Here is a 24274-nt window from a genome sequence, read left to right on the forward strand (position 1 = left end):
GCACCTAAGTGCAGGGCTCAGTAACTCTATCCATGTGTTTTTACTGAGTGCCTTGACAATGCCGGGCTGGGGCACAGGGAATAGAGCAGTGACCAGTTGGCCCAGGCCTGCAGAGAAGTCACTAAACCAATATTGATAGAGAATTAAGTAGCAGAAAGATCAGAGGAAAACAGCGGAGGGAGGGTATCTGGGAGGGCTTCCCTGGGGAAGGGGCATTAAGCCAACCCTTGAAAGATGAGCAGCATTTGCAGGTTTGAGGGGCCAGGTCTAGGGGCAGCCAGGCAGGACACCGGCATGTGAGAAGGTTCCAGAGCACCCACCCTACCTGTCCCCAGGGGCTGCTACCTGCAGGGTCCCTGCTCCATAAGGGCAGAAGGAGAGACCCCATCGCCTCTGCCTCCACCTCCTTTCTCAGGTCCAGGTGTAGGACCTGCCCAGGTTAGGACCTGCTTCAGCCACCTCTGACTGTCCAGGCCAGGCCAGCTTGTCCTGGCTCCTGCCAGCACACAGCACATCCTGGACTGGCAGGGAGCTTCCAGCCGGCCATCCACACTGCTGCCTCCTGGGAGCCTCGCCCAGCACCTGGCACCAGCAAGTACAAGAGAAACAGCAGCCACGTGAAGTCATCACGATCAAAGTGACCCACACAGCATGTCTAGACAGTACCCAGACAGGCGTAGGATCAAGTCCCAGCACTGCCACTCGTGTCCTCTGTGCTCTGGGGCACATCACTCCCCGATCATCATCAATGGAAATAACAGTACCTGCACCCTCGGGCATGTTCGTTTCTAGGTTCCTCTGAGACTTACTCTCTGCGTCTGTAAAATGGGCCTTTACCTCTTGTCATTGCTGACAGCTCCACAAGCAAGCTGAAGTCCCAGCCTGGCCACACCCCCGTCCTCCTGCCTCTGCCTCGCAGCCCTGCCCCGTCTCAGTCTCCGTCCCTCACTGCTGTCCTGCCTCCCTCGGTGTCACCATCATGGCGTCACTGTCTTTGGTTTTCAGCCTGTGGTCTCTGCCTGCCTTGTCTCTCCCTCTCAAGCCACCAGGAACTCTGTCCCAGGGGCACCAGTACTCTAAGGCCCTACTCTATTCCCTTCTGCAGCAGTGAGACGGGGAGAGGCAGAGAGAAAGAGAGAAGGAAAAAAATCCAAGCCCACATATTGGTTCCAGATGTGGCCCCCCTCTCAGCCCTCTCCAGCAACTTAATTAAATTCCCCCAGACAGCCAGGAGGGTTTCTTAATGATCAAATTTCCCCGGCTCCCTCCTCGAGCAGCCCTCGTTCGGGCCCATTCTGTCTCCCTGACGGATGGCCGACGGGATCCTTCCTGCCGTCAGCTTTGCCAAGCAGGGCCCGTGGGGGTGGGGTGGGGGCTTCCCGGGGAGCACAAAGGACTCTGTCCCCCCCCTCCTCCCTTCCCCCTTCCCAAGGGGTCTGAGCCCTCCTAACCCGCCCTTGGCAGAGCCTGACTGCAGTGGCGGGAGGGGGCCTAGGGGTCCCCTCCCCTGAGCTCTAATTCCTGGGGCTGGCCTGCCAGGGACTAATGCCAACTGGGCACCAGCAGGGTCAGATTGGGGATCTCTGGGCCCAGGATTCTGGGCACACTTACCAGCCAGAAATGGGGCAGGTTCAGACCTCCTGGGTGCCCTCCCCCAACCCATGTGGCAGGATGACCAGGGCTCAGAGAGGGGCAAGGCCTGGGCCAAGATCACACGGATCTGCTTGCCAGAGACGGGAGAGGCGGAGGCAGGCTGGCCAACACTCAGGAGGCGAGCATCTCCCTGGGGCGAGCCAGGGCCATATTTCCTGGGACGTTTCCCCTGAGCGAGGCTGAGGGTCATGGGCGGAATCCTCACCCTGCTAGGCCGTCAGTAGGACCCTGACTTCTGGAGCAGGAAGGAATCTAGGGGGGCCCCTCCTCCTCCGCCTTCCTGTGCAGTGAGGCTGAGAGAGGGCCAGGCCAGGGCCCAAGGCCCAGATGGCCTCTGTCTCAGAGTGAGGGGCCCAAGGGGCTCTAAGCACCTTTGCACCCTGTTCTTCTGGCCTTCTGGGGGCGCTGAGGATTCAGCTCACCTGGGAGAGGTGGAGGCCGGGTGGGGTCTTGGATATGGGCACACGGGGAAGGCAGAGAAAAGGGGCCCACGGTGTCCCCTCTGAGGCTCCAGGCTGCCCACCCAGGGGCTCCACCAGGGCGTGGCCCAGCTCAGAACTGGCTCCTGCAGGCCCCGCACCCTGGCAAGCCCCAGGAACCACCTGCAGTGTCTGGGCGAAGAGTGGCAGGGGGGACTGCAGGGGGAGGCCCCCCTCGGAGCAGGTGGCTCTGGCCAGCAGGGTAGGGGGCTCTGGCTGGCCAGCAGGTTTACTAGTGGGGGCAGGCGGGGAGGGAGACACAGGGCGGGCCACAGGGAACCTGGAGGTCCCTGGGGCTTGTCTTCCTTAAGGGATGAGGTCTCCAAAATGCTCCTTGGTGCCTCCTAGGAGAGCAAACAGAACAAAGGAGGGGACAGGAGAGTCCTTCCCTGGCCCACCCAATGTCTGGCCACCCAGCTCCTGCTCCAGCTCCTGGTACCTCAGTTTCCCCCTGAGCCAACAGAGGGCTGGGCCTCGGGGAGCCCATTCATTGGAACCCTGCGCCCGCCTTAAGCATGAGGATCGTGACCAACAGGGCCAAGCAGGCTGGGCCTCCTGGTCAGTGATACTGGGTCAGGAGGGTCGGGGGTCGGAGGGGGTCAGGGTGCAGGGGAGGAGGGGAGGGAAGGGAGGGCGGCTGGGGCTGGATGAGGCGCGCAGGCAGCAGGGAAGCCGAGGGCGGCGGCCCATGACCGCACTTCAGAAATATGCCCGGCCCCTCGGCGCCCTGGGACCTGCCCGGCCAAAGCTGGAGGCTCTCCACGAGGAAGGGAGAGGAACGGTCCCGGGCTGGATGGCTGAGTTTTCCAAAGATCTCACTTATGGAAACACCGCCAAGTTGAAAAGACAAAAGGAAAAGAAGAAATAAAGGGGGGCCTTCCCCAATTCTACCCCCCAAGGACCTCGTTAAGGACAGAGCTGGCTGCGGACAGCCCCTCCTGGGGAGGGTGGGCCCCGGGGGTGGGGGCACAGGGCCAGGGCCAGGGACACCGCCCTCCTTCTAGCCACCCACCCCAGGCTCGTGTGCGTGAGTGTGTGTGCGGGAGAGAATGAATTGCATGATCGTGTGTCTGAGAAAGTGGGCGAGTGTGAGTTTATGGGAGAGAGACAGCGTGTGTGTGCTTGTGTGTGACAGTGTGGGTGTGAGAGTGTCTGTGTGCACAAGTGTGTGTTCGTGTGAGTGTGTGAGAGGCAGTGAGTGTTTACGAGCAAGTGTGAGTGTGTGGGGAGGGCAGGTGGTCGTCCCCTGCGGTGGGCTCCAGTCCCCCTCCCCTGGTCTGGACTTGGCCAGCTCTCTCTCTGAGCCTGTCCTGGGCTGTGCCCTGGGGCCCTGCTCTCACTTACAGTGAGTTGATGCCTGTTGAGCTTCTAATCTACTGCATGGGACACAGACCACACTCAGGCAGAGGTGACGACCGATGTGCTCATTCAGGCTGGGAGGGCCCCGGGAGGGGGTTCAGGAGGGCCTCGGAAGAAGTGACTAGAAAGAGTTGGGAGAGGGAGAGAGGCTGTGGACAGACCCGAGCCCTGCCCTGGTGTTCGAGTCCTGCCTTCAGCCCCAGCTGATGTAGCGTTTCTCTTGGGAGAAAAGGTAGAAAGTAAACAGAAGCACAAAGAAGATAGAAGTTCCTGGATCCTAGCACCCAGAAACAACCACCATTAACATCTCAGCGTGGGAACTTCAAGAATGAGCCCCGTCTGTGCACACACGCATGCACACGTGCACACACACACACACACACTTTCCTGCATGGGATCATGCAATACCCACTATTCTGTAATTTGCTTTGTTGAACTGTTATAGAAAGTGTCTCGCATGTGGTTAGTCCTGTATGTTAGCTGTTATCGTTGTTGGACAGCTAAAGAGACTGAGCATCTCTTCTCATGTTTGTTGACAGTTTTTGGTCCTTTGTGACTTGCCTGTGCATGTCTTCTGCCCATGTTTCTATTGGTATTTTTGCCACCTTCTTGTTGGTTTTTAACTGTTATTTATATATTAAGGATATCCCTTCTGAGCATTGGAGAGTCAGAGTGACTCCAAACTCCCTGGGGAGTAGGAGGCAGGCACCAACCCTGCCAGGGTCTGAGTTCCGGGTGCTTATCCCCATGACCCCTATCCTGCTGAGGGACCCTGCAGTTGGGTGGCAGGAAGGGGCGGACTGGCCAGGCAGTGAGGGACAGTGGCAAGCAAACAAGAAAGAAGGGTCAGAGCTGAAATCAGAGGCTCTGAGTGACAGCCTTAATGGGAGGCAGATGGAGGGGACAAGGCTGCCCTTGCTGACAGGAGAGAGGTCAGGGGGCACGGAGCTCTCTAAAGATAGGAGCCTGGGCGACGGCAGGCAGCAGGGCCCGGCTCCACAGAGTGGATCCCAAGGGCTGCAAAAGGGTAGGGGTCAGCTCCTCCCTCCTGCATGTCAAGACCCTCTTGGGCCCAGGGCCAAACGAGCTGCAAGGACAATCGAGCCTCGGAGGCCAGATGTATGGAAGGTTGCACAGACCTGGGCTGGAGTCCCAGCCTAGCTGTGCTATGTTGGGTAAGCACCCAAACCTCTCTGAGCCTCAGTTTCCTTACATGTAAAATGGTGTAATAACATCACCTACTTAATAGGATTTTATGAGATCCATATGTCTAGCAGTTAGCATAGTGGTTGGCACATAGAAAGAACTCCGTAAATACAAGTAAGCTTTTATTATTTTCACTATAACTGTCACCCCCACCCACTCTCTGTTGGCAGAGCCTACCAGCTACAACAAGGAGATCTTCATTGGATTCAGGACTGTAAGAGCTGGAAGACTCTCAGCTTATAGGTGAGGAAACTGAGGCCCAGAGACCAGAAGAGCCATGCCTGGGGTTACCCATTAGAGTGGGTTTAATTGTGTACTCAGAAAAGACGTGTTCAAGTGCTAGGCCAGGTACCTGGAATGTGACCTTTTTTTTTTTTTAAAGATGACTGGTAAGGGGATCTAAACCCTTGACTTGGTGTTGTCAGCACCACGCTCTCCCAAGTGAGCCAACCGGCCATCCCTATATAGGGATCCGAACCCATGGCCTTGGTGTTATCAGCACCACATTCTCCCGAGTAAGCCACGGGCCAGCCCAGAATGTGACCTTATTTGGAGAAAGGTTTTTTGCAGTTGTAATCAAGTTAAGATGAGGTCATACTGAATTAGGGTGGACCCTAAATCCAATGGCTGGTGTCATTTAGAAAGGAGAGAGCAATTTGGACAGAGACACAGACACAGGGAGGAAGGCTACATGAAAACAAAGGCAGGTGGAGATTAGAGTGCTGGTGCCACAAGCCAGGGATGCCTGGGGCATCAGAAGCAGGAAGAGGCAGGAAAAGGACATTCTCTAGGGTCTCTGGAGGGAGTCTGGCCCTGCCCATATCTTGAATTTGAGCTTCTAGCCCTCAGAAATATGAGAGAATAAATTTCTGTTGTTTTAAGCTGTCAGGTGTACGAAGCTTTGTTACGGTGGCCCTAGGACACTAATGTGGCCAGGGCAGAAGCACAGCTCAGGCCAGGTTGTCCCACCCAGCTCTGCCTTGGACCCCACACTAGAGGCGCTTCCCACAGTTACTCGCTGAGCGCCCCAGGCCTCAGTCTCCTCGCCTGTACGATGGAGCCAGAAGCCCTGGACCCAATAAGACGAGGCATGTGAAGTCCCTGGGTTGCCTGCGAGCAGCTGTTTGTTCAGGGCCTTGCGATCCATTGAGGGGGTGGAGGGTATAGACTCCTAAAGCAGGGGCAGACATTTCCAAACCCTCAAGGTAATGCCTGGGGTGACTGAGGCACACCTGGAGCAAATGTCCTCTCCAGGTGCTCATTGCTGCCAAGTGGGAACTGGGGCCCTTCTAGTTTTACAAGACAAGCTAGAAATCTCCATTTATGTGTGAGCAAACTTTCTCGATTTCACTCAAGAAAATAGTTCTTTCCTGGAAGGAGAACCAAGGCAGAAGTGTGCTGGGAGCCATGGCCCCTGTGGGCTGGAATTGCTTCTGGAAGCCCAAGCTGGGGCTGTCCTAAAGTGGCTTAAACCCAGCTGCCACCCACACCCCTCCTTCCTGCTCCTTTAGGCAATGGAGGGCCAGGCAAAATGAGGCATTTTGAGCACCTGATGGGGGTTTTGATAGCTTGTTGTTTTATCTGCACAACTTTGTTAACTTGACAATAATAGCATCGAGCAGTTATCAGCCCCTGCCGCATACTGTACCCTGCTGGGTCCCCATAGCTGGACCTAGGCATGCTTTGGATCGGTTTTTCTTGTGAAGTCTGTTTGGTTCATGGTGGGGGACCTTACTCTGCCCATTTTTTGTTTAATCCTAAGATACATTAGGTTGTCCTGAACGGCGCCTTTCAATGCTCTCCCCTGGGCTGGGCAACTTTTGCAGGTGCAGGCGGAAGAGACTCCCAACCCCGCAGGGTTGGGGGCGGGAGGCCGCCGCTGGGACAAGGAACCCCTCCCCATAACTGGCTTTCCAGACCCAAGGGCTCGCTGCGGGACTCGAGGCTATAGAGGCTCAAATGCGTGGCCTCAGGGACGATGCCTAGAGCCCAGAAAAGTGGTCCCAGGCTTCGGTTTCTTCCCCTAGACTCCACTTCCACCGATGCTTAGAGATCTTAGGTGGGTGCGCTTATGCCCACTTTACAGATGAAAACACTAAAGTTCACTGAGTCCATCAAGGCACGAAGTGGAAAGAGCCGGTAGCTAGCCTGGGCCAGGAGCTCCCGGGGATAGAATAAGGAATTGTCCCCATGGCCCGTGGGGGGTGGGGGTGGGCGTGCGGGGAGAGTGGTCCTCATCAGCGTGCCGTGTGGGGACAGAGGTGGCCGCAGGCCCTCCTCAGGAGGAGGCGAGAGCCAGGCCAAGTCGGAAGGGGCAGAGGTCTGATCCGAGCTCAGGGGCGCCCGAGGCTCGCGCAACCCCCACCCCGGGGCGAGTGGGGCAGTGGCCGGGCCTGGGGGCGCGCTGGGCGGAGCTCGGACGGCGCCCAGCGGCCGCGGGCGGAATCGCAGGGCCGAGCGGACTCCGGCCGGGCCGGGGCAGGAAGAGGCGGGCCCGTCGCGGGCTCGATCGGGCTAGGCTCGGGTCTGCGCTCCCACCTCGGCGGGGGCCGCGCCCCCGGACAGCCCTCGGATCCGCCTCGGGTCGCTCCGGCATGCGCCGGGGTCCTCCGAGCCCGCAGGGGGCGCCGTCGCCACAAGCGCATATCCCTCAGCCGGCGCGGGCCGGAAGTGCGGAAGTGCGGCGGTCACTTCCGGCGCGGAGCTGCGGCTGGGGCGGTGGACCGGCTCCGACGCGGGGGCTGGAGCGGGAGGCCTCGGCGGGCCCTCGGCGGAAAGCGCGGCCCCCGCGATGCCGTTCCTGCACGGCTTCCGGAGGATCATCTTCGAGTACCAGCCGCTGGTGGATGCCATTCTGGGCTCCTTGGGGATCCAGGACCCCGAGCGGCAGGAGCCCCTGGACGGGTAACTCGCTCCCTCCCGCCGGTGGCCGAGGCCGCTCCGATCAGACGCTGCTTCCCACTTTGTCACGCCCAGCCTGGTGGGAGTGGGGAGGCTGTGTCCTTCGCTTTTCTTGCGAGGCTGAAAGCGCTTGCTCTGCCGCGCTGACCTCTGTCCCGCCTCTTGCAGGGGGGAAGGTGCTTCCGGCCGGCGCTGGCGAAGGGCAGGGCAGGGCAGGGCAGGGCCTCCGACCCAGGGCCCCAGCCTGTGCCCTGCCTGTCCTGTGCCCGCCTCCCCGGAGTTGCAGGGGAGCAGGGTGGAGTCTGTGAGGGCCTCCATTCCTACCCAGGAGCAGTGCGGAAAATAAAATTCTTGTAGCTGAGTTAGCATTTTGTAGACAAGAGCAGGTCTGTCCTTGAACCTGTGGGAAAGGGGTTAGTGATCAGTCAGTATTTGCTACCCATCGTGCCGAGCACTTGGATTACACCTGTGAGCTAAACAAAAGCCCCAGCCCTCGCGGTGCTTATGCGCTGGGGAAGAGACTGACAGTCCTAAGTAATTGTATAGTGTATTAGGTGTAATGGGGAGGAGAGCTGAGGAAAGGGGCTCAGGTGGTGGTGGGGGAGTTAACAGATGGAATTTCAGACACGGATTATTATGAGTCTCTCCAGGAACTTTCGTGGAAGCTAGGCTTTCTTCATCACTTACATCAGCTCTGTTCACTTTGAAGCTTGTTCTCATAATGCAGTGCAAGGTGTTTCCTTGACTCTGCGGCTGTGCTGGGGTGAGGGTAGAGCAGCAGGGAGGCTGCATGGCCTTTTTGGTAGCCGCAGACATTGTGCAGGAACTGTCCCAGATGTTTGCTTTGCATCCATGGTGCTCTGGGCACTCTCCAGGGCTAGGGTCGGTGCGGGGGATGAGATGGAATCCCGCCAGGCAGTAAGGGTCGAACCGTGAACCAGCCAATCGAAGGAGCATAGATGAGTGAGACTAACGGGGAGAAGGGAAGCTCCCCAAGAGGAGGAGCTGGTGGCCTGTGACGGAGTCTGGGACTCTGTCAGCTGTGTGCAGAGTCAGCTTTTAGGGAAAGCCACAGCAGTTCTTAGTAGTTAGGGCTGGCCAGGGAGGGGGAGGCTGGTAGATGGGGGGCGGGGGACTGGGATGTGAAGAGCCTGTGCACATTCATCCTTCAGAAGACTACGAGGTAGGCTAAATGTCCCAAGGTGCACAGAGGGACCGCCCTGGCTGGTGTGGCATCCTGCAGCTCAGGAGGGTCAGTGTTTTGGAGTGTGAAAGAGTGGCAGAGGCTGGTTCTGGCCCCTATCCTCAAGGGTTCCCTTCAGTCCCAACAGCCCGGGTGTGAGGCTTTGTACCCAATCCAGGGACCAGATTCTATGGGCAACTTGGGAGGAGACTGAAGACAGAACCAGTCTTTTCTCAGCTCCAGTTTAAAAGATACACCCAGCCATCTCTCCACTTCATACCTTCTCCCAGGAGAGACTTCCTGCCCCACAGAGCCAGGGCCCTGCCTTGGTGAGTGATTACAGCAGGACCCTAAATGCCACCCACCCACAGGGTGCCCAAGTCAGTTGGTACCGTGTCTGTTCTTACCCTCAGCTGGTCTGCTCTCTCCTGCTCCAGGCCCAGTTATGTCGCCAGTGAGGAGAGCCGGATCCTTGTTCTCACTGAGCTGCTGGAGAGGAAGGCCCACTCTCCATTTTACCAGGAAGGCGTGAGCAATGCCCTGTTGAAGATGGCCGAGCTGGGGCTGACACGGGCCGCTGACGTTCTCCTGAGGAACGGGGCCAATCTCAACTTTGAAGGTCAGCTGAGCCCTGGTGGGCTGGGGGGGTGGGCGACTTAAGCTTGGGCCTCCTCTGGGAGGGTAGCCAGGTCCTTAGCTTCTGCTTTCACTGTTCTCTTAGGAGTGACTTCCCTCACTTATTTCCTGGGTGATGACAACTGAGGAAGCCTGCACTGGGTGCCTTCCGTCCCTCTGTGGCTTTCAAATGGCTCTTATCACCTTTGTTACAAAAGCAAGTGTCTTGCTGCTTCTACCATGTGATTGATTTAGCAAACTTTCCCAGCTCCCAGATTAATCCCCACTTCCCTTAATGTGAAAATGCAGCTGCTGGCACTGTGCCCAGAGCTAAGGGGAAGTCATTGTCTGTCACTTACTCTGAGCCATCTTGCGTCTTTGCTCGTGCCAAGAGAGGGGAAAACAGATAAGCCGCACTGGGCATAAATCACGGCAGGACTGCGTTGGCTGTGGCTAGTGGGTGCTGGGATGGTGATGGAGCCGTTCTCTTTTCCTCTCTGGCTTTCACCCGGGAAGCGCAGGTTAGTCTGAGACAGGCATGGCTGCCTTGTAACCACATGTGGAGTCTGTGCTGACCCAAGATACAGCCAGCCTCACCCTGGGTGAGGATAGGCTGAGGAGGGAGGGCCCTTTCTGCAGTCAGTCACATGGAGACCTAGCTTTGAGAACTTGACTTATTACCTGGCTGAAGGAGCAGAGCAGCCAAGGAGCTGTTTCTCCCAACAGTCCCGAGAGGAGATGCCCCATTTTATGGCCCCATGAGAAAACTAAAGCCCAACCAGGTGAAGTAGTGTGCCCAGTAAAAGGACCCCAGGACCCTCTAGCATTTGGTGAGGACAGCTCTGTCCTGACCCCGATGGTGACAGGAGCCTGGGCCTCTCTCTGCCTTCTGGACACTTCAAGTGGGAGTGCTGGGGCTGGGCTTCAAGGTCAGGTCCTAGGACCCCATGAGAACGTGCTGCTGAGCAGAAATGACAGTAGCTGTGCCTGTGCCTTCAGACCCGGTCACCTACTACACGGCCCTCCACATTGCCATCCTGCGGAACCAGCCCGACATGGTGGAACTGCTGGTGCGCCATGGGGCTGACATTAACCGGAGGGACCGGGTGAGAGCCGGGTCCAGCCTGCTTTGAAGGGGGATGTAGTGGGGCGCCTGAGCAGCTGAGCAGCCCCCAGCCAACCTGGCTTGTGCTCCCTCGGCTCAGATCCACGAGAGCAGCCCTTTGGACCTGGCTAGTGAGGAGCCGGAGCGCCTGCCCTGCCTGCAGCGCCTCCTGGACCTGGGAGCAGATGTCAATGCAGCTGACAAGCATGGTGGGTATCTCCCATTGGCCCCAGGAGCCCTGTAAAGGAACCCCGGGGTACCCCAGGATGCTGCCAGATGCAGGCTGAATTCCAGCCCGTGTGGTGGCACAGCGTGGCTGGGCACACAGGCGGATTGTGCTGACTGCCTGAGTTCAGAGGCTTTAGAGAGGTAGTGCGTCACTGTCCCCATGCCGGCCCCTCGAGGGCTGTCTGGAGGAGGAAACCGGGTTATGTGTGTATTCAGCTGCTGGGGCATTGATGGCCTTGCCTGGGTCTCAGTGTCTCAGGGCCCAGAAAAATCCTACCTCACTTACACTTCTGCTCCCAGTTTTGTGCGGGTGGAAAGAAAATGGCCAGAGCCTGTCACCCTGAGCCCTAGATGAGAGGTTAGTTCTTTTAAAGTACATTTGGTGTCCTTGTGAGAGTGTCTGTCCCACCTCCCCTCTGGGTTGCCCCCGGCTCCCACCACTCTCTCCTGCCTCCCTAGGAAAGACGGCCCTGCTGCATGCTTTGGCCAGCAGCGACGGGGTGCAGATCCACAACACCGAGAACATCCGGCTCTTGCTGGAGGGAGGTGAGCCGTCGCGCGTCCCCAGCCTCATCCCCCCACAGTGCACTTTAGTTTCTGCGGCCTCTCCCCACCTCGTTCACAATGCAGGGCTGAAGGCCTTCTCCCACCTTCCGTCATTCTCATGGTTCTTGTAGGGGCAGACGTCAAGGCTACCACCAAAGACGGGGACACCGTGTTCACTTGCATCATCTTCCTGCTTGGTGAGACCGTGGGAGGGGACAAAGAAGAGGCCCAGATGATCAACCGCTTCTGCTTCCAAGTAACTCAGCTCTTGCTGGCTCATGGGGCGGACCCCAGCGAGTGCCCAGCCCACGAGTCCCTCACACACATCTGCCTCAAAAGCTTCAAACTGCACTTCCCTCTCCTGCGCTTCCTGCTGGAGTCCGGAGCTGCCTATAACTGTTCCCTGCATGGTGCGTCCTGCTGGTCTGGCTTCCACATCATCTTTGAGAGGCTCTGTTCCCACCCGGGCTGCGCCGAAGACGAGAGCCACGTGGACCTCCTGCGCAAAGCCGAGACCGTCCTGGATCTCATGGTGACTAACTCCCAGAAACTCCAACTGCCAGAAAACTTTGATATCCACCCTGTAGGCAGCCTGGCAGCAAAGATCCAGGCCCTCCACTTCTCCCTGAGGCAGCTGGAGAGCTATCCCCCGCCCCTCAAGCACCTGTGTCGCGTGTCCATCCGGCTCTACCTCCAGCCATGGCCTGTGGATGTGAAGGTCAAAGCCCTGCCTCTGCCAGACAGGCTGAAGTGGTACCTCCTCAGCGAGCACAGCAGCACTGTCGAAGACGACATCTGATATGTCTCAAAGTGAAAAGGGTCTGGGCAGCTGAAGTCAACTTGTTTGTGGACTTAAGTACCTGTGACAGCCTCAGGGGAGAGTCCCTTGATCTGGGAGGTGAGACATGATGCTTAATGAGTGTAGAGCCAACCCGGTAGCCCCACGCAGCAAACATTCCAGTGGTGAAAGATGTGGCTGTGTCTTCCAGGGAGACTGCCCTCCCTCCCCTCCTGCAGCATCCCTCAGGCTCCACACACACTAAGAAGGACTGGGCTTAGAGGGGAGCACAGGGCAGCTACAGAAGCAGGAAGTGCCAAGTCTGGGTGTCCCCAAGAGCTGCAGGAGTCTGGTGTGTCCTGCGTGGAGGCACAGTTGGAGGCAGAAGGAAGCCAAGCCAGGGTGCATCATGTGGGGAGCCACCCAGCTGAGGCTCTGCCTCTTTTCATTCCACATTCTGCCACTCTTAGAAGTGCTTTGGCAAAGCTGGGGGAGAAGGCAGTAAAGGCCACCACAGGCTCATCTTTCTGGTGTTGAAAGCTGAGCTGACCCCTGCTGTCTTCTGCAGCTCTGGGGCTGGGTCGCCTGTGGCCCTGTTCATCCAAGCACCAGGGCTGTACTATGGTGGCAGCTCTGCTTGTGCCAAACCCAGGGTCTCAGGGACCATGCCTCCTGCCAAAAAGCAATCATGAGTGCATAACCGGGGACAGCCCTTTCTGAAGCGTCTTGTTCTGTGAGGGCTCACCTGATGGAGCAAGTCACCAAGACTGAAAGCTGACTGGACTGCTCAGTGCTGGGCCCCCACAAACACTTCCAAGTGGTAGTGGACATTGTGAACTGTGTAAATGCCTTTGGGAATAAGCTGAGATGACTAAGTGATATATTTATATTATAAAATTAAACTAATTCTCTTGGCCTTAAAGGTCCTTGTATAGTATTTCTGCCCCTCTCCTCCCCAGTTGAGGATAAAGGATCCCACAGCAGCCAGTAAGAAAAGAGGTGGTGGCATGAGGAGAAGCCGCACTGGGGAGACTGTCTTCAAGTAGTGTGACACTTGCCCCGTAAAGACGCACTCCTCCAGACTGGCCTGGGCCTTCATGGTATAGGGGTCACCACTTTTATTTTTGACTGAAAATGCTTGCCAAGGACGAACCCAAGCACAGCAAAGAGTGAGGCTCCACGCTGTGGTGATCATCATGTTAATGCCATGATCCCATTTCCAAACAGGACTTGGCATATGAACATTTCCATAAGTGGTACCACTGGACAGGGACCATGCCAGCCTTGCCCCAGCCAGGAGCCCGCAAACACCCACGAGCTTCACCAGCTCAGCTCCTTTCCCACCCTAGGTAAAGACCATATTTCTTCAAGCCCTTGACAGCCAAGTTAGACTTGCTCCCTTCCTCTTAAAGGCAGCAAGGCCTAAGGCTGGAAGCCCAGGATGGAGATCCAGGGAATCTCAGCTTCTGGTATGATCACTGTATTTCCACATGGGGGGGGGGGGGCATCAGGAGCCATGTGACAGGCTGCCCAATGGCTGCCTTAGCTCAGCGCAGCAGGGCCAAGCTCCTGTGTAACTGCCAGTTCAGCAGTACCCCTCCCTGCTGCGTCCCAATTTGCCTTTTTAAGAAGAGTCTGTTTAGTGAGTGAACAGGTATATTTAGTGACCTCTCAACACTCCCGAACCATCAACGTGGAGCCTGGATCTCGTGAACTGCTGGCTCCCCCCACCCCAGCTCTGGTCCCTCAGTTTCTTCTGACAGCCCTGGCTCATCTCAGGGCAAAGCTGTAGACGTGGTAGATCTCATCGGGGAGGTTCTCCTGCCTCTCCTCGGCCAGGAGGCTGAGGCCTGCGCTGCGGATGATCCTGCGGACCACCTCGAGGTCCCGGCACACGCTGCTGTCCACATCGTCCAGGATCACGCCTTCCTGGGCCATGTTGTCTTTGATGACGATGATGCCATTGGGACGGAGACCCCCTTTGCAGCGCCGCAGGAACTCAGCCAGGTGCTGATCAGTTAGGTGGCCTGAGGAGGGCAGAGGCATGGTTACCAGGGGAATGATGCAGGTGTGTGCAGGTCACTGGATGGGGTGTTCTGCAGCCACCACTTACTGAGTAATCACTTGTGACCAGCATTTTGTGCTTCCCACACAGGGCCTCGCTGGCTCTCAACAGTCCCGAGGTGCTTGCTAAGCCCCACTGCATGCAAGATGAAAGTGTGGCTCAGAAGTTACCCACCCAAAGGCTGACACACTAAGGATGAGGCAGGGATTTACCTTGATTGGTTGACTTCCCAGCCCTGCCCAGCACCTACCCACCATGCCACCATTCCTCCTGGGACCAGGTCAGGGGAATGCGCCCGGTGTAAGGTTTCAGTGTTGTGGGAGCTCCCAAACAGACTTCCTTCCTTACATTAAAAGTCCACATGGAGGCTTCTTGGGACCACAAAATACAGAGCATGACCCAAAATGTCCACAAGTGTCCTCCAAAGGCTGTGCTGCCCACTTTGGAGAAGGTGGCTGACCACTGGCATGGCAGCCTGTCACCAAGGTCAGCAGCCCAGGGCACAGCATCCTAGGTGTGCTGTTAGGCTAGGTGGTGCAGAGTGGGATATCAGAGCAGGGACCACTCACTGCAAACAGCAGGGGCAGCGACAGCCTAAACTTCTCATCTTATTAACAAAAACCTTTTAAAACTCATTTTCATCTCTGAATGCAGTAAGTTATTGGTTACCTAAAATTTTTCAACAGAAAACTGCCCCCAAATGGATGGCAGCAGTATTCAGTGGGAACAAAACCTGGGAGGAGGTCTACCTTTTAGGCAGAGTCTCTCCCACAGTCCAGGGAAGCAGGAGGTGGGGGTAGTGAATCGGGGAGTCCTTGCTCGCCTGTGTGCTGCCCCAGCACAGCCCAAGCTCCCAAGGCCTCATGGGGAACCCGAGTGGCGGAAGCTGTGGCGGGGGGTCGGGGAAGCAGCGGGACCCTCTCACCTATCACCCACTGGATCCAGATCACGTCGTAAGAGTCCGGCTCCGGGCTGAAGTCCTGGAGACCACAACAGTAGTAGTTCCTCACCCTCTTGCCCTCCTCCCCCAGGTAGGTCTTGGCTTTAACCAGAAAGTCCTCTGTCATGTCAACCATGTCCACCACTCTGAAGAGCGGCAGCAGCAGCCGCTTGGTGATCCTGCCAATGCCAGCTCCACAGTCCAGGGCAAAGGAAGTTCCTGTCTTGTTCGGGCCTTCCTAAAAAGCAGAGAAGGCATAGGACCTATCAGAGGGACCCTGTCACTGCAAAGGGGCCCTTCCTCACCTGTCCTGGGAATAAGACTCACATCAGGGCTCCGCACAAGCTGGTAGCCAGCACTGGTAGGGAGGTCGGCAGTGTGAGCAGGGACACTTTTTTGGGGTCACATATTTCTAAAACCAAAGCCAACTTTCACTTACAGGTGATAACCTGAATAAGTGCATTAATCTCTCGCTCCTGAGACCCCAGGAAAACAGCAGCACAGAGAAGGATTCAGGCGGGAGAAGGAAGAGGGCCATCGGTGGACAAGGCTGGGAAGATGGCAGCGGGTGGTGGAGAGGAGGCGCTGGCCAAGGCAGCCGAGGAGGGAGCAGGCCCAGGGACCGGAGCCTGGTATGGAGGAGAGCAGGTGCTACGGTTTGGATGTTTGTCCCCCCAAAATTCATGTTGAAATCTGATCCCCAATGTGGCAGTGTTGAGAAGTGTTTGGGTCATGGGGGCGGATCCCTCATGGAAAGACTAATGCCCTTGAGGGAGATGGGAGGAGTGTGAGTGAGTTCTTGCTCTGCCCTGTGAATTCCCCTGGAGAACTAGTTGTGACAGAGAGCCTGGCACCGCACCCCCAGCCATGGGATCTCGCATATGCCGGCTCCCCTTCCATTTTCCACCATGAATGGAAGCAGCCTGAGGCCCTCACGAGATGCAGCTGCCCCCAAATCATGAGCCAAATAAACTTTTTTATAAATTACCCAGTCTCGGGTGTTCTGCTATCACAACACAAAACAGACTGACGGGGGTGCTACAAGTAGGGCCAAAACCATGGTGGGTAACTAGGAGTCTGCCTGCAGCAGAACAGCTGATACCCACAGCCCTGACACGGGCAGACAGGGCAGGAGAGCAAAGGCTTCGACCTGGCACAACGGAACGTCTGAGAGAAGACTGCTCAATTCTGGCACCACAGCTGGCACCTGTCTGGTAACCTTGAAGCAAAATCCACGGTCCAGAAGTCGCACCCCCTCCCCCGGCCCAGCTCTAGGCCTTGGTGGCACCAACAGACAAGCGAAGACCCTGCAGTGTTGCGCGGAAGAGACGGCGCCCACGCAGACCAGGCGCTGCTACAGCATAGCCTCTCCTGCAGCGCACGCCAGCCCTGCCTACCCTCAGAAACCTCTGCAGGAACTTCCGGGAGCTGCTGATGTCGATGCTGGAGATGTGGCCGTACCCCCCAAGCATGCCGTCCACTGTGGCCGGGATGTGCTTCCAGTACGTCTTGGCCTTCGAATAGAACTGCTTCTCATCTTCGATCACCTCGCTTGTCATGCTGCCTGCCACCAGCCACGTCTGCGCTCAAGCACCACACTCAGCAACGGCGCCTCTCCTGAGTAAGGAAAGAGGAGTGAGCGAGCCCACCCAGGGACCCAGCAGAAAGGCCTCCCCAGTGAGAGGGCCGGCCTCACGCCAGCCTTCCTGAGCCACGCAGTCCTGCCTGGTGGAGAGGAGTGTCTGGTACCTCCAAATCTGCTTCTCCCGCTGGGATGACAGCGCCTCTGTCTCCTGCATTCAAAGCATGAGACCCAGCATCCTGGCTTTCTTGACATACTCTACAGGACACCTGACTGGTGGCTTCTGGCCCCTGGCGACAGGTAAGTCCAATCTACATTGAAGAGCAGACCCTGGGAGGGCCTGAGCAGTTCCCATGACAGTGACTGTGGGGGGTCCAGTCCTTCATTAACGAGGAGTGGGGACTCTGGGCCAGACACCATGCTGTGAACCAGGGAGACAGCCAGGCAGAAAACGATGACACAGACACACATGACCACAAACACGGTAAGAGCTGCGAAGGAGGAGTACAAGACTCTGGAGGAAGCTGACTTGGCTGCGGGGATCAGAGAAGGTGCCTGAGGAAGGGCACAAGCTGAAGCTAACAGACGGGCAAGAGTCAGTGAAGCAGGTGGAGGGCAGGGTGCTGCCCTCGGAGGAGAAGATCCCACAGAGAGCCTGTGCAACTGGAAACTCAAGGTCTTCTGGGTCATATTCAGCAGTTTAGACTTTACTCTAAAGAGCAATGAACTTGAACCACCTTTGGGCTAAGCAGGGAGTGGCACGGGAAAATCTGTGCTTCCAAAGACTGTGTGGCAGCTGTGTGGACTGCAGGGGCAAGGGTGAAAGCAGACACCGACTAGGAGACCACCTGCCGTGCTGGGTGAGAGGGATGACGGCTTAGCAGCTTCACAGCAAGCCAGCCTTGCCACATTCATTGTGTTGGGGGGACAGAAGGTCACACCTCTATCCTGAGGCTCTGGCACACGCCAACAAAGTACCAGCATGCGCAGGGACTGCTCTAGTTGCTGTGAGGCTTTCTGATCAGTTCTGACCCCCAGAGAGCTTGTAGTCCAGGAGGAGAGACAGGAAAAAAAAAAAAAAAATGGAACCAACTAAAACACAGCAGAGAGATGGGGATTCCCACTGAGTCATAAAGAGCTGTGGAAACTCAAAGCACAGAGGAATCCTCTTCCAATGACGGATGGGGGCAGTAGCCTGGAGGAGGCGACCCGAGCTGGGCCCTGGAGGACAAGGGTTGCTCTGGATGGGGACAAAGAATGGACAGAGGCAGAGGCGGTGTGACAGCGTGTGCTGTCAGAAGATGAAAGTGGAAAGAGGGAAAGGATGTTGCAGGTGAGCTTGTAAAGGCAGACTGGGCCTGGATCGTGGTGGGCCTTGAGCACACTAGGCACCATGGGGCCATTCTGTCATTAATGGGAAGCTAATCCACTGAGAGATTCCCCAGGGCAGTGGGGTGTGCAAGGGCCCATCCTGAAGGGAGGCAAACTGGCAGTGGCCCTGCTAGTTGACACAGGACAAGTGGCAGCAGCAGAATAACAAAAATAGCAGCAGCAGCTCATGTGCTGCACGATGCATACTGATCACTTTCCACTACCACTGGATCATCACAACCAACTCTGTGAGCCAGTTACGACAATCACCCTGCTGTGTAGACGGGATCTGATGCATATGGAAGTGCTCTACCCAAGGTCAAGAAGCCCGTGTACTTACTGAGCCCTAGGTCTTGACTGCTCTTCCTACATGGGCAACTCACTCTCATCACATGGGTCTCCGCCTGGTGTCACCTCAGAGGCATTCTCTGACCAGCCTATCTAAAGTGGCTTCCTTCAACACCCTTAGCTAATCTGTGTGCTCTGCTGACTTCATAAGGTGTCTTTCTACCTGAAATTATACTGTCTACTTACTGTTCGTGGGCCTCCGCTAGAGCATAAGCTCCCAAGGGCAGGACCTTGCCTGTTCACCACTGTTTCCCCAGCACTGAGCCCAGGAGTTCTCAGAACAGTGTCTGATGGAGAAATGATGGAGCCCAGCGCTGCTGTAAGTCCCTGAAGGTGAGGTGTGTCTCCTCCTCAGTGCAGAGCCTGTGGGGCACAGGGAGGGCATCCTGGAGGGCAGGGGTGGATGTGCTCGAATCTTCCAGGAACACTGCACGCTTCTGTGCTCCTGGGGTTTTACTTGCCAACCATCTGTATAACACTCTGTTGGGCTGTGGTAAGTCACTGAGCCCTGGAACTACACTGCCGACACAGAGTCGACATGTGGAGTGCTGGTATAGTCCTCAGAGACAACTACAATAAAAAACTACGACCAAGGAATGCTTTCAGAGCTTCGAGAAAAGTTCTCAGACAAAAAACAGAAAAGTGTTCAAAGGATGAGCGTAAGGACTTCAATATGTAATTTAGAGACTATAAGGAAAGATGGAAGGAGAATAAAACACAAGAAAAGCTAAAGAACTTTCATTTGTCACATGTGTTACTAGTCTACATGCTGAACTTGTCCTGAAAGACAAGGAACCTTTCAGAAGCTGCAGGCCCATCCCAACCAAATGGTCCTAACTGATACAATTCTGCTTTGTCAGTCTCTTCTAGAAAACCTAGCCAGACAGAGTGGGGAGGGGACAGGGTGAGGACACCAGGGAAAGGCCCCCTGTGACTGCTGAGAGCAGATGGGAAGGGGCTCTTCCCACAGATCTGGCATTCTTCATAGACAAGGTCACATACTGGTCTTCTGAGGGACCACAGAGAGCTGACAACATTCATGTGCCCTACCAGGGTCTAGTTCTCCTGACATCTATGATTTTGTCACTGTTTCCACCCTTAATAGAACCTTTTGCTGTGCCCAGAGAGAAGCCTGCTTAAATCCCTCCTCAGATTCCTGAATCAAACCACAGACTGATCCCCTCACTTCACCATTTGGACACAAGGGTTTGGGGCCACGATGAGGACAAGCTGCAAGCACTACACCAATCGAGGAGCCCTCTGGGCAACAGACTGGGGGGACCTCGGCTCACCACCATGCCCTCACACCAGTGCCCCAGCACACCAGGAGCTACAGCCCTGGTGAGAGGAAATGGCACACTGCTTAGGAGCTCTCACTCCAACCTTGTGGTACACAGCAAGCGAAAGAATGTCGAACCCTGCCAATCCCCAACACTGCTAGCTGAAGCAGGGGGATGGCACTTGCAGCTCCTTTAGAGCTGACAGGAAAAGGGGCCACCAGCCAGAACCCAAAGACAGTTGGGTCTGGGGGCTGCTTACTTGATGGGGGTAAGGACCCAGGCCAAGTGGGCTGCCCATGCCCTGCCAATGGGCACCACAGCAACCACGTCACAGGCCCTCCATCAATTACCCAGAGAAGACATCATTCAAAACCAGCTCTTCCACACCATGCCAGCCCAACTCCGATGCAGACTGCAGCTCAGTGAAATCATACCTGTCTCCCTCTCACCACCCACCAGTCTTGGCAAACTTCGAGTTTTGTATTCAAATCTCTCTACCTACTTTACTGGGAGCTCCTTGAAGAGCCATGGCAACATCCTGAGATTCACCACTGTATTTCTCTTGTGTCCCACATAGCACACAGGTATTCAGTGAAAAGTTCACTTCTGATCAAATGAACAGAATAAATCTGGGACCAAACACCAGGCTGTACTCCCTGCCTATCTGTCTGCTCCCCTCCCAGGATGCAAACTTCCTGGGGGGGACATTACCTTGTACACCATTAGCCCAGTGCTTGACGCAAGGTGGATGTGCACTAATTGGTTGTCCAACAAATGAAAGAATAAGCTTTGTGCGGCTATAGCCATTTTCCACTTTTAAGAAAATCCTAGACAAAAATCCAACCATTCAAAACTGATAACACTGAAGGCCGTTACCGACAATATAAATTTCTGCTTTACCAAAAGCCTTACAACATGATTCCTTTAGATGTCAAGGTCCCCTGAATAATCTAATTTACAAGAATTCCACTTACACACAGATTCTAGGAACAAGCCAGGGAAGGCACATGTAGGCCAGGAAACCGCAAGCATAACTTTGATATTTGCTACAAGTGATTCATTAATAAACATGATTCCTGGGATCCTATCTACACTGTGCCTCCCAGTGTCCAGATCTGAGTGGGGTAGGTCTTTATATATCAGAGGGAACAGCAAGGTCGGTCACCCAAACAGCAAGAAGTCTGCCTATACTCCGCTGCAGAGCACAGTGAGTTGCTACGTGGCTGCAGGTAGTGGGAAGGGGCCAGGGGCACACCTGGCTTTGTGTGTGCTCTAGGCTAGCTCAGAGAGAAAGAGAAACGCTTTGCTCATAGTAAATGTCTGCTCCTTGGTGGGTAGAATGTGGTCTGCACATCCTTCACGGTCATCTGGCCACCTCCACCAACTCCTCCAAAGTGTTTAGGGCCCCACGTGGACAGCAGCCCATCTACTACTTCTCTTCTCCCAGGATTCACGGAAGAAAATGGTGCTTGAACTGTCACCAGCAGGCACACTCAACTCATGTAAATCTCTAAGAAAAATCCTGCCTAAAGTGACCTCCTCCCTCTGGCAGCCTACTGCTGGACAGAGCCTTTCTCCCTGAATCTGTATGAAGAGCAGTTGGACTTATGAGAGTGGCAGAATGTTCTATGAAAAAGAAAGGGAGGGAGAAAGGGAGTAAGACGATAACAACAACAACAACAACAACAGGGGAGAAATTTAAAAGGCTCTCATGGAGTCGGATGAACCAGGTCTGAATCACACTCTGCTCACCAGCTGTGTGAGCTCAGATAAGATGCTTAACCTTGCTGTTCCTCAGTTTATCTATAAAATGTGAACAGTAATACTGACTTTATAGAAAGGCTATGATGATTAAATGTACATATAAAAAGCTTAAACTGCTCCACACAGTGCCAGGCACATATTCTCTCTTTAGCTTAGAAATCTCTGTGAAATGAGAGTCTCGTCAACTCTGCCAATTGTGAAGATCAAATGAGAAAATGCATTAAGATGCCATATAGACCATAGAGTGTTGGACACACCATACCTAAGGGATTATTACTGGTATGCTGGATGGTCAATCCAGCAGACTCAAACAGCTCTGCAAATCAGCAAGGGTGGCGAGTGAGCTCCCCCTCCATGTAAGTACGGAACCACTGCACAGATTTCTGAGACGCTGTCCTTGTGATCCTATGGATTCTGGCCTCCACCAAAGCATTCTACACGTACTCCAACCTTCCCACGTCCCCAGTGTACAGATAGGAAAACCAATACGCTAAAGGAAGTGATGTGCCTTAAAACCTTAAAACACACACACACAGGAAACCTGGAACAGAATTAAGGAGGGAATCCAGGTTTCTTATCACAGCCCGGGTCTCTCCCAGGGCCTCATCCCACCTCCCTGGGCGATCATTCTATACATCACAACCATCTGCTACACTGCCCCACCCCACCGTCAGGGCCTCTGACACTAGTTCTTTCAATCCCTTATTGTACAGATCAAGGTCCTGAGGGAGAAAGGCTCACACAGTCGGTGGGCAGCAAAGTCTGGGTTTCCCAATACGGCAGCCTCCTGAACACAGGCTGACCTTGGCTCCAAGGGCTCCTGGCGGTAGTTGTCTTTAGAGCTGCGCCTGCACGGTTAAGTGCCCGTTGCATAGGAGTTGCACCTGAAGATTCCTCACACCCACCCTCTAGGTTGGTGCTCTCTTACCCCCGTTTCTCAGAGGGGAAACTGTGGTTCAGAGAGAGAGGGACTTGCCGCGGCCTCGGGACCGGCGTGGGGGACTGCTCCGCCCCGACCCGTGGCTCTCGGTGATCCCTGCCCAGGTCTGGCCCGCCGACCTCCCGGAGACGCGCACGTGGGGTCCGGGCCGGCCCGCGCGCACGCGCCCGGGTCACGTGACGAGCCGGGGCCTCCGGGCGCCGAGGCAGTTCGGGGTCGAGGCCTCCCCTCTCCCGGCCGTCGCCTCCCTTCGTACCGCCTCGCGCTACTCACCCCGGACGGGGGCTCCCGGGACCCGGGTGAGAGGACGGTGAAGAGGAAGGGAGGGCAGAGGCGGCGCAGACCCCACCAGCCCACGGAACCTCCGCCAGAGACCAGACGCGACACCTCGCGGCACACGCCGCCTTTGTCCGTGACGTCACTTCCGGGGGCGGGACACGTCTGGCTCCGCCCCGCGCGGTCGGCTCGACCCGCCCCGCGGGCTTCGGACCCGCCCCGCGGGCTTCGGACCCGCCCCGCGGGCTTCGGACCCGCCCCGCGGGCTTCGGACCCGCCCCGCGGGCTTCGGACCCGCCTTGACTTTTTGCGCCTCTGGCCGGATCTCCTGGACTTAGAAGAGCCGCAGTGTTGATCTTTCCCCTCTTCCCGCACTTGCACCAGTTCATTTGGAGTCTGCAAGCCGGACTTTTATTTTTTTATTTTAAAAATGTATTTATTAATATGTTCTTTTTTATATGCTAAGACGCTGCGGAGGAGTTGAGGGGAGGGAGAGAAGGGAAAGGGGAGGGAAATACGGTGGGAGGGGGAGGAAGGGGGGGGCGGTCGAACGAGCCGGACTTTTAAAAACGAGTGTTATGTGGGGTTTCCGCTGGGTAAAAAGTGAAAAAAACTCATTGTTCCTCAAATCCACCCATCTCCATTAGTATCTTAGAATAATATACCGACCCCCCCACTCCCCCCCCAAAAAAAAGAAAGGAAAGAAAATAAAAAGAAATGCCTTTGGCTGTACCCAGGGGTTGCAACCCAAAATAAGCAGAACAAGTCCATGAATGAAGTTTCCATTCCAAAAAGGTTACCCTTCCCTAAGCTCATATGGGGAAATTATGGAGCAGTCTCTGAAGCACACGTGACGGAAACCTGAGCTTGCAGGTAGGTAGACCCTGTTAGCCTCTCTGAGCTTCAGTCTGCTCTTCTAATCAGATGGATGTAGTCATTACGCAACTTCCCATGCTCTGAGGGTTAAATTTGTGGGATACTGCTCGTCAAACCTTCAGCCTGGAGCTTGCAGTGGATTCTCAGGGAATGGGAGCTGTTATAATGGCAATATTCATCGTAAATTCATTTTTCCTAAACTAACATCTTGGTATTAGATTTACAATGCCTTCCTCCTGGCAATGCACACAAGGTGCTTAAAGTGTGTGTGCTGTAATGTAGTGAAAGCTGTGGGGCGTGGGGAGCACTGAAAAGCCTCACCTGCAGTTGAGTCCCCAAATCTGTTTATGTACATATTATTTGGCATCCCCTCTAGACTATTCTATTCTAGGAAAGGGGATAGATCCTGTGCAATTTCAAATGCTGGGAACATCTAGAATTCTCTCTCTCTCTCTTTTTTAATAAAGATGACCGGCAAGGGGATCTTAACCCTTGACTTGGTGTTGTCAGCACCACGCTCTCCCAAGTGAGTGAACCAGCCATCCCTATATAGGGATCCGAACTTGTGGCCTTGGTGTTATCAGCACCACACTTAGAATTCTCTTTTGGGAGACAGCTCTGACCCAAGCTCTCAAATGCCTAAAAATCCACCCCTACCTTATTTCCAGTAAATCCCCTTCTCCACATCCAGGCTCTGAGGCCTTTCCAGGTCCTGCCAGTCCCCTGACCTCAACGCCTCTCGAATCTCTGAATTCCTAAGGCCAGCACATAGTAGTTGC

General features: G+C 55.5%; 2 protein-coding genes across 5 annotated transcripts; one reads left to right on the top strand and one right to left on the bottom strand.

Annotated features, from left to right (window-relative positions):
- Positions 1-7404: 7404 nt before the first annotated feature.
- Positions 7405-12975, top strand: ASB6 (ankyrin repeat and SOCS box containing 6). Of its 2 annotated transcripts, XM_063082253.1 has the most exons (6): positions 7405-7601; positions 9219-9400; positions 10396-10502; positions 10602-10710; positions 11189-11275; positions 11407-12975. In XM_063082253.1, exons 1-6 carry the CDS (start codon positions 7489-7491, stop codon positions 12072-12074), a joined length of 1266 nt encoding a protein of 421 aa, XP_062938323.1. In that variant the 5' UTR covers positions 7405-7488; the 3' UTR covers positions 12075-12975. The 2 variants fall into 2 exon arrangements, with proteins under 2 accessions (XP_062938323.1, XP_062938324.1); XM_063082254.1 differs by lacking the exon at positions 10602-10710 and having other exon boundaries at positions 11407-11511.
- Positions 12976-13156: 181 nt separating this feature from the next.
- On the bottom strand, positions 13157-22763 carry NTMT1 (N-terminal Xaa-Pro-Lys N-methyltransferase 1). 3 transcript variants are annotated; one of them, XM_063082204.1, is made up of 4 exons: positions 22617-22763; positions 16456-16675; positions 15044-15296; positions 13157-14080 (listed from the first exon to the last, which is right to left on the bottom strand). In XM_063082204.1, exons 2-4 carry the CDS (start codon positions 16615-16617, stop codon positions 13824-13826), a joined length of 672 nt encoding a protein of 223 aa, XP_062938274.1. In that variant the 5' UTR covers positions 16618-16675; positions 22617-22763; the 3' UTR covers positions 13157-13823. The 3 variants fall into 3 exon arrangements, with proteins under 3 accessions (XP_062938274.1, XP_062938275.1, XP_062938276.1); XM_063082205.1 differs by lacking the exon at positions 22617-22763 and having other exon boundaries at positions 16520-16606; XM_063082206.1 differs by lacking the exon at positions 22617-22763 and having other exon boundaries at positions 15044-15292; positions 16520-16595.
- Between the last annotated feature and the right edge of the window lie 1511 nt (positions 22764-24274).

This window comes from Cynocephalus volans, chromosome 17 (assembly GCF_027409185.1).
Source record: "Cynocephalus volans isolate mCynVol1 chromosome 17, mCynVol1.pri, whole genome shotgun sequence".
In the NCBI taxonomy this organism is placed as follows: domain Eukaryota; kingdom Metazoa; phylum Chordata; class Mammalia; order Dermoptera; family Cynocephalidae; genus Cynocephalus; species Cynocephalus volans.

Bases quoted from the DNA above. Each gene is read 5' to 3' on its own strand.
- NTMT1 (XM_063082204.1), bottom strand. From the start codon at position 16,617: ATGACAAGCGAGGTGATCGAAGATGAGAAGCAGTTCTATTCGAAGGCC. The intron at 15,297-16,455 runs GTAGGCAGGGCT...TCTGCTTTTTAG, and splicing joins TCCTGCAGAGGTTTCTGAGG to GAAGGCCCGAACAAGACAGG. The intron at 14,081-15,043 runs GTGAGAGGGTCC...TGCCCTCCTCAG, and splicing joins CTGGATCCAGTGGGTGATAG to GCCACCTAACTGATCAGCAC.
- ASB6 (XM_063082253.1), top strand. From the start codon at position 7,489: ATGCCGTTCCTGCACGGCTTCCGGAGGATCATCTTCGAGTACCAGCCG. The intron at 9,401-10,395 runs GTCAGCTGAGCC...CTGTGCCTTCAG, and splicing joins GGCCAATCTCAACTTTGAAG to ACCCGGTCACCTACTACACG. The intron at 10,503-10,601 runs GTGAGAGCCGGG...CCCTCGGCTCAG, and splicing joins ACATTAACCGGAGGGACCGG to ATCCACGAGAGCAGCCCTTT.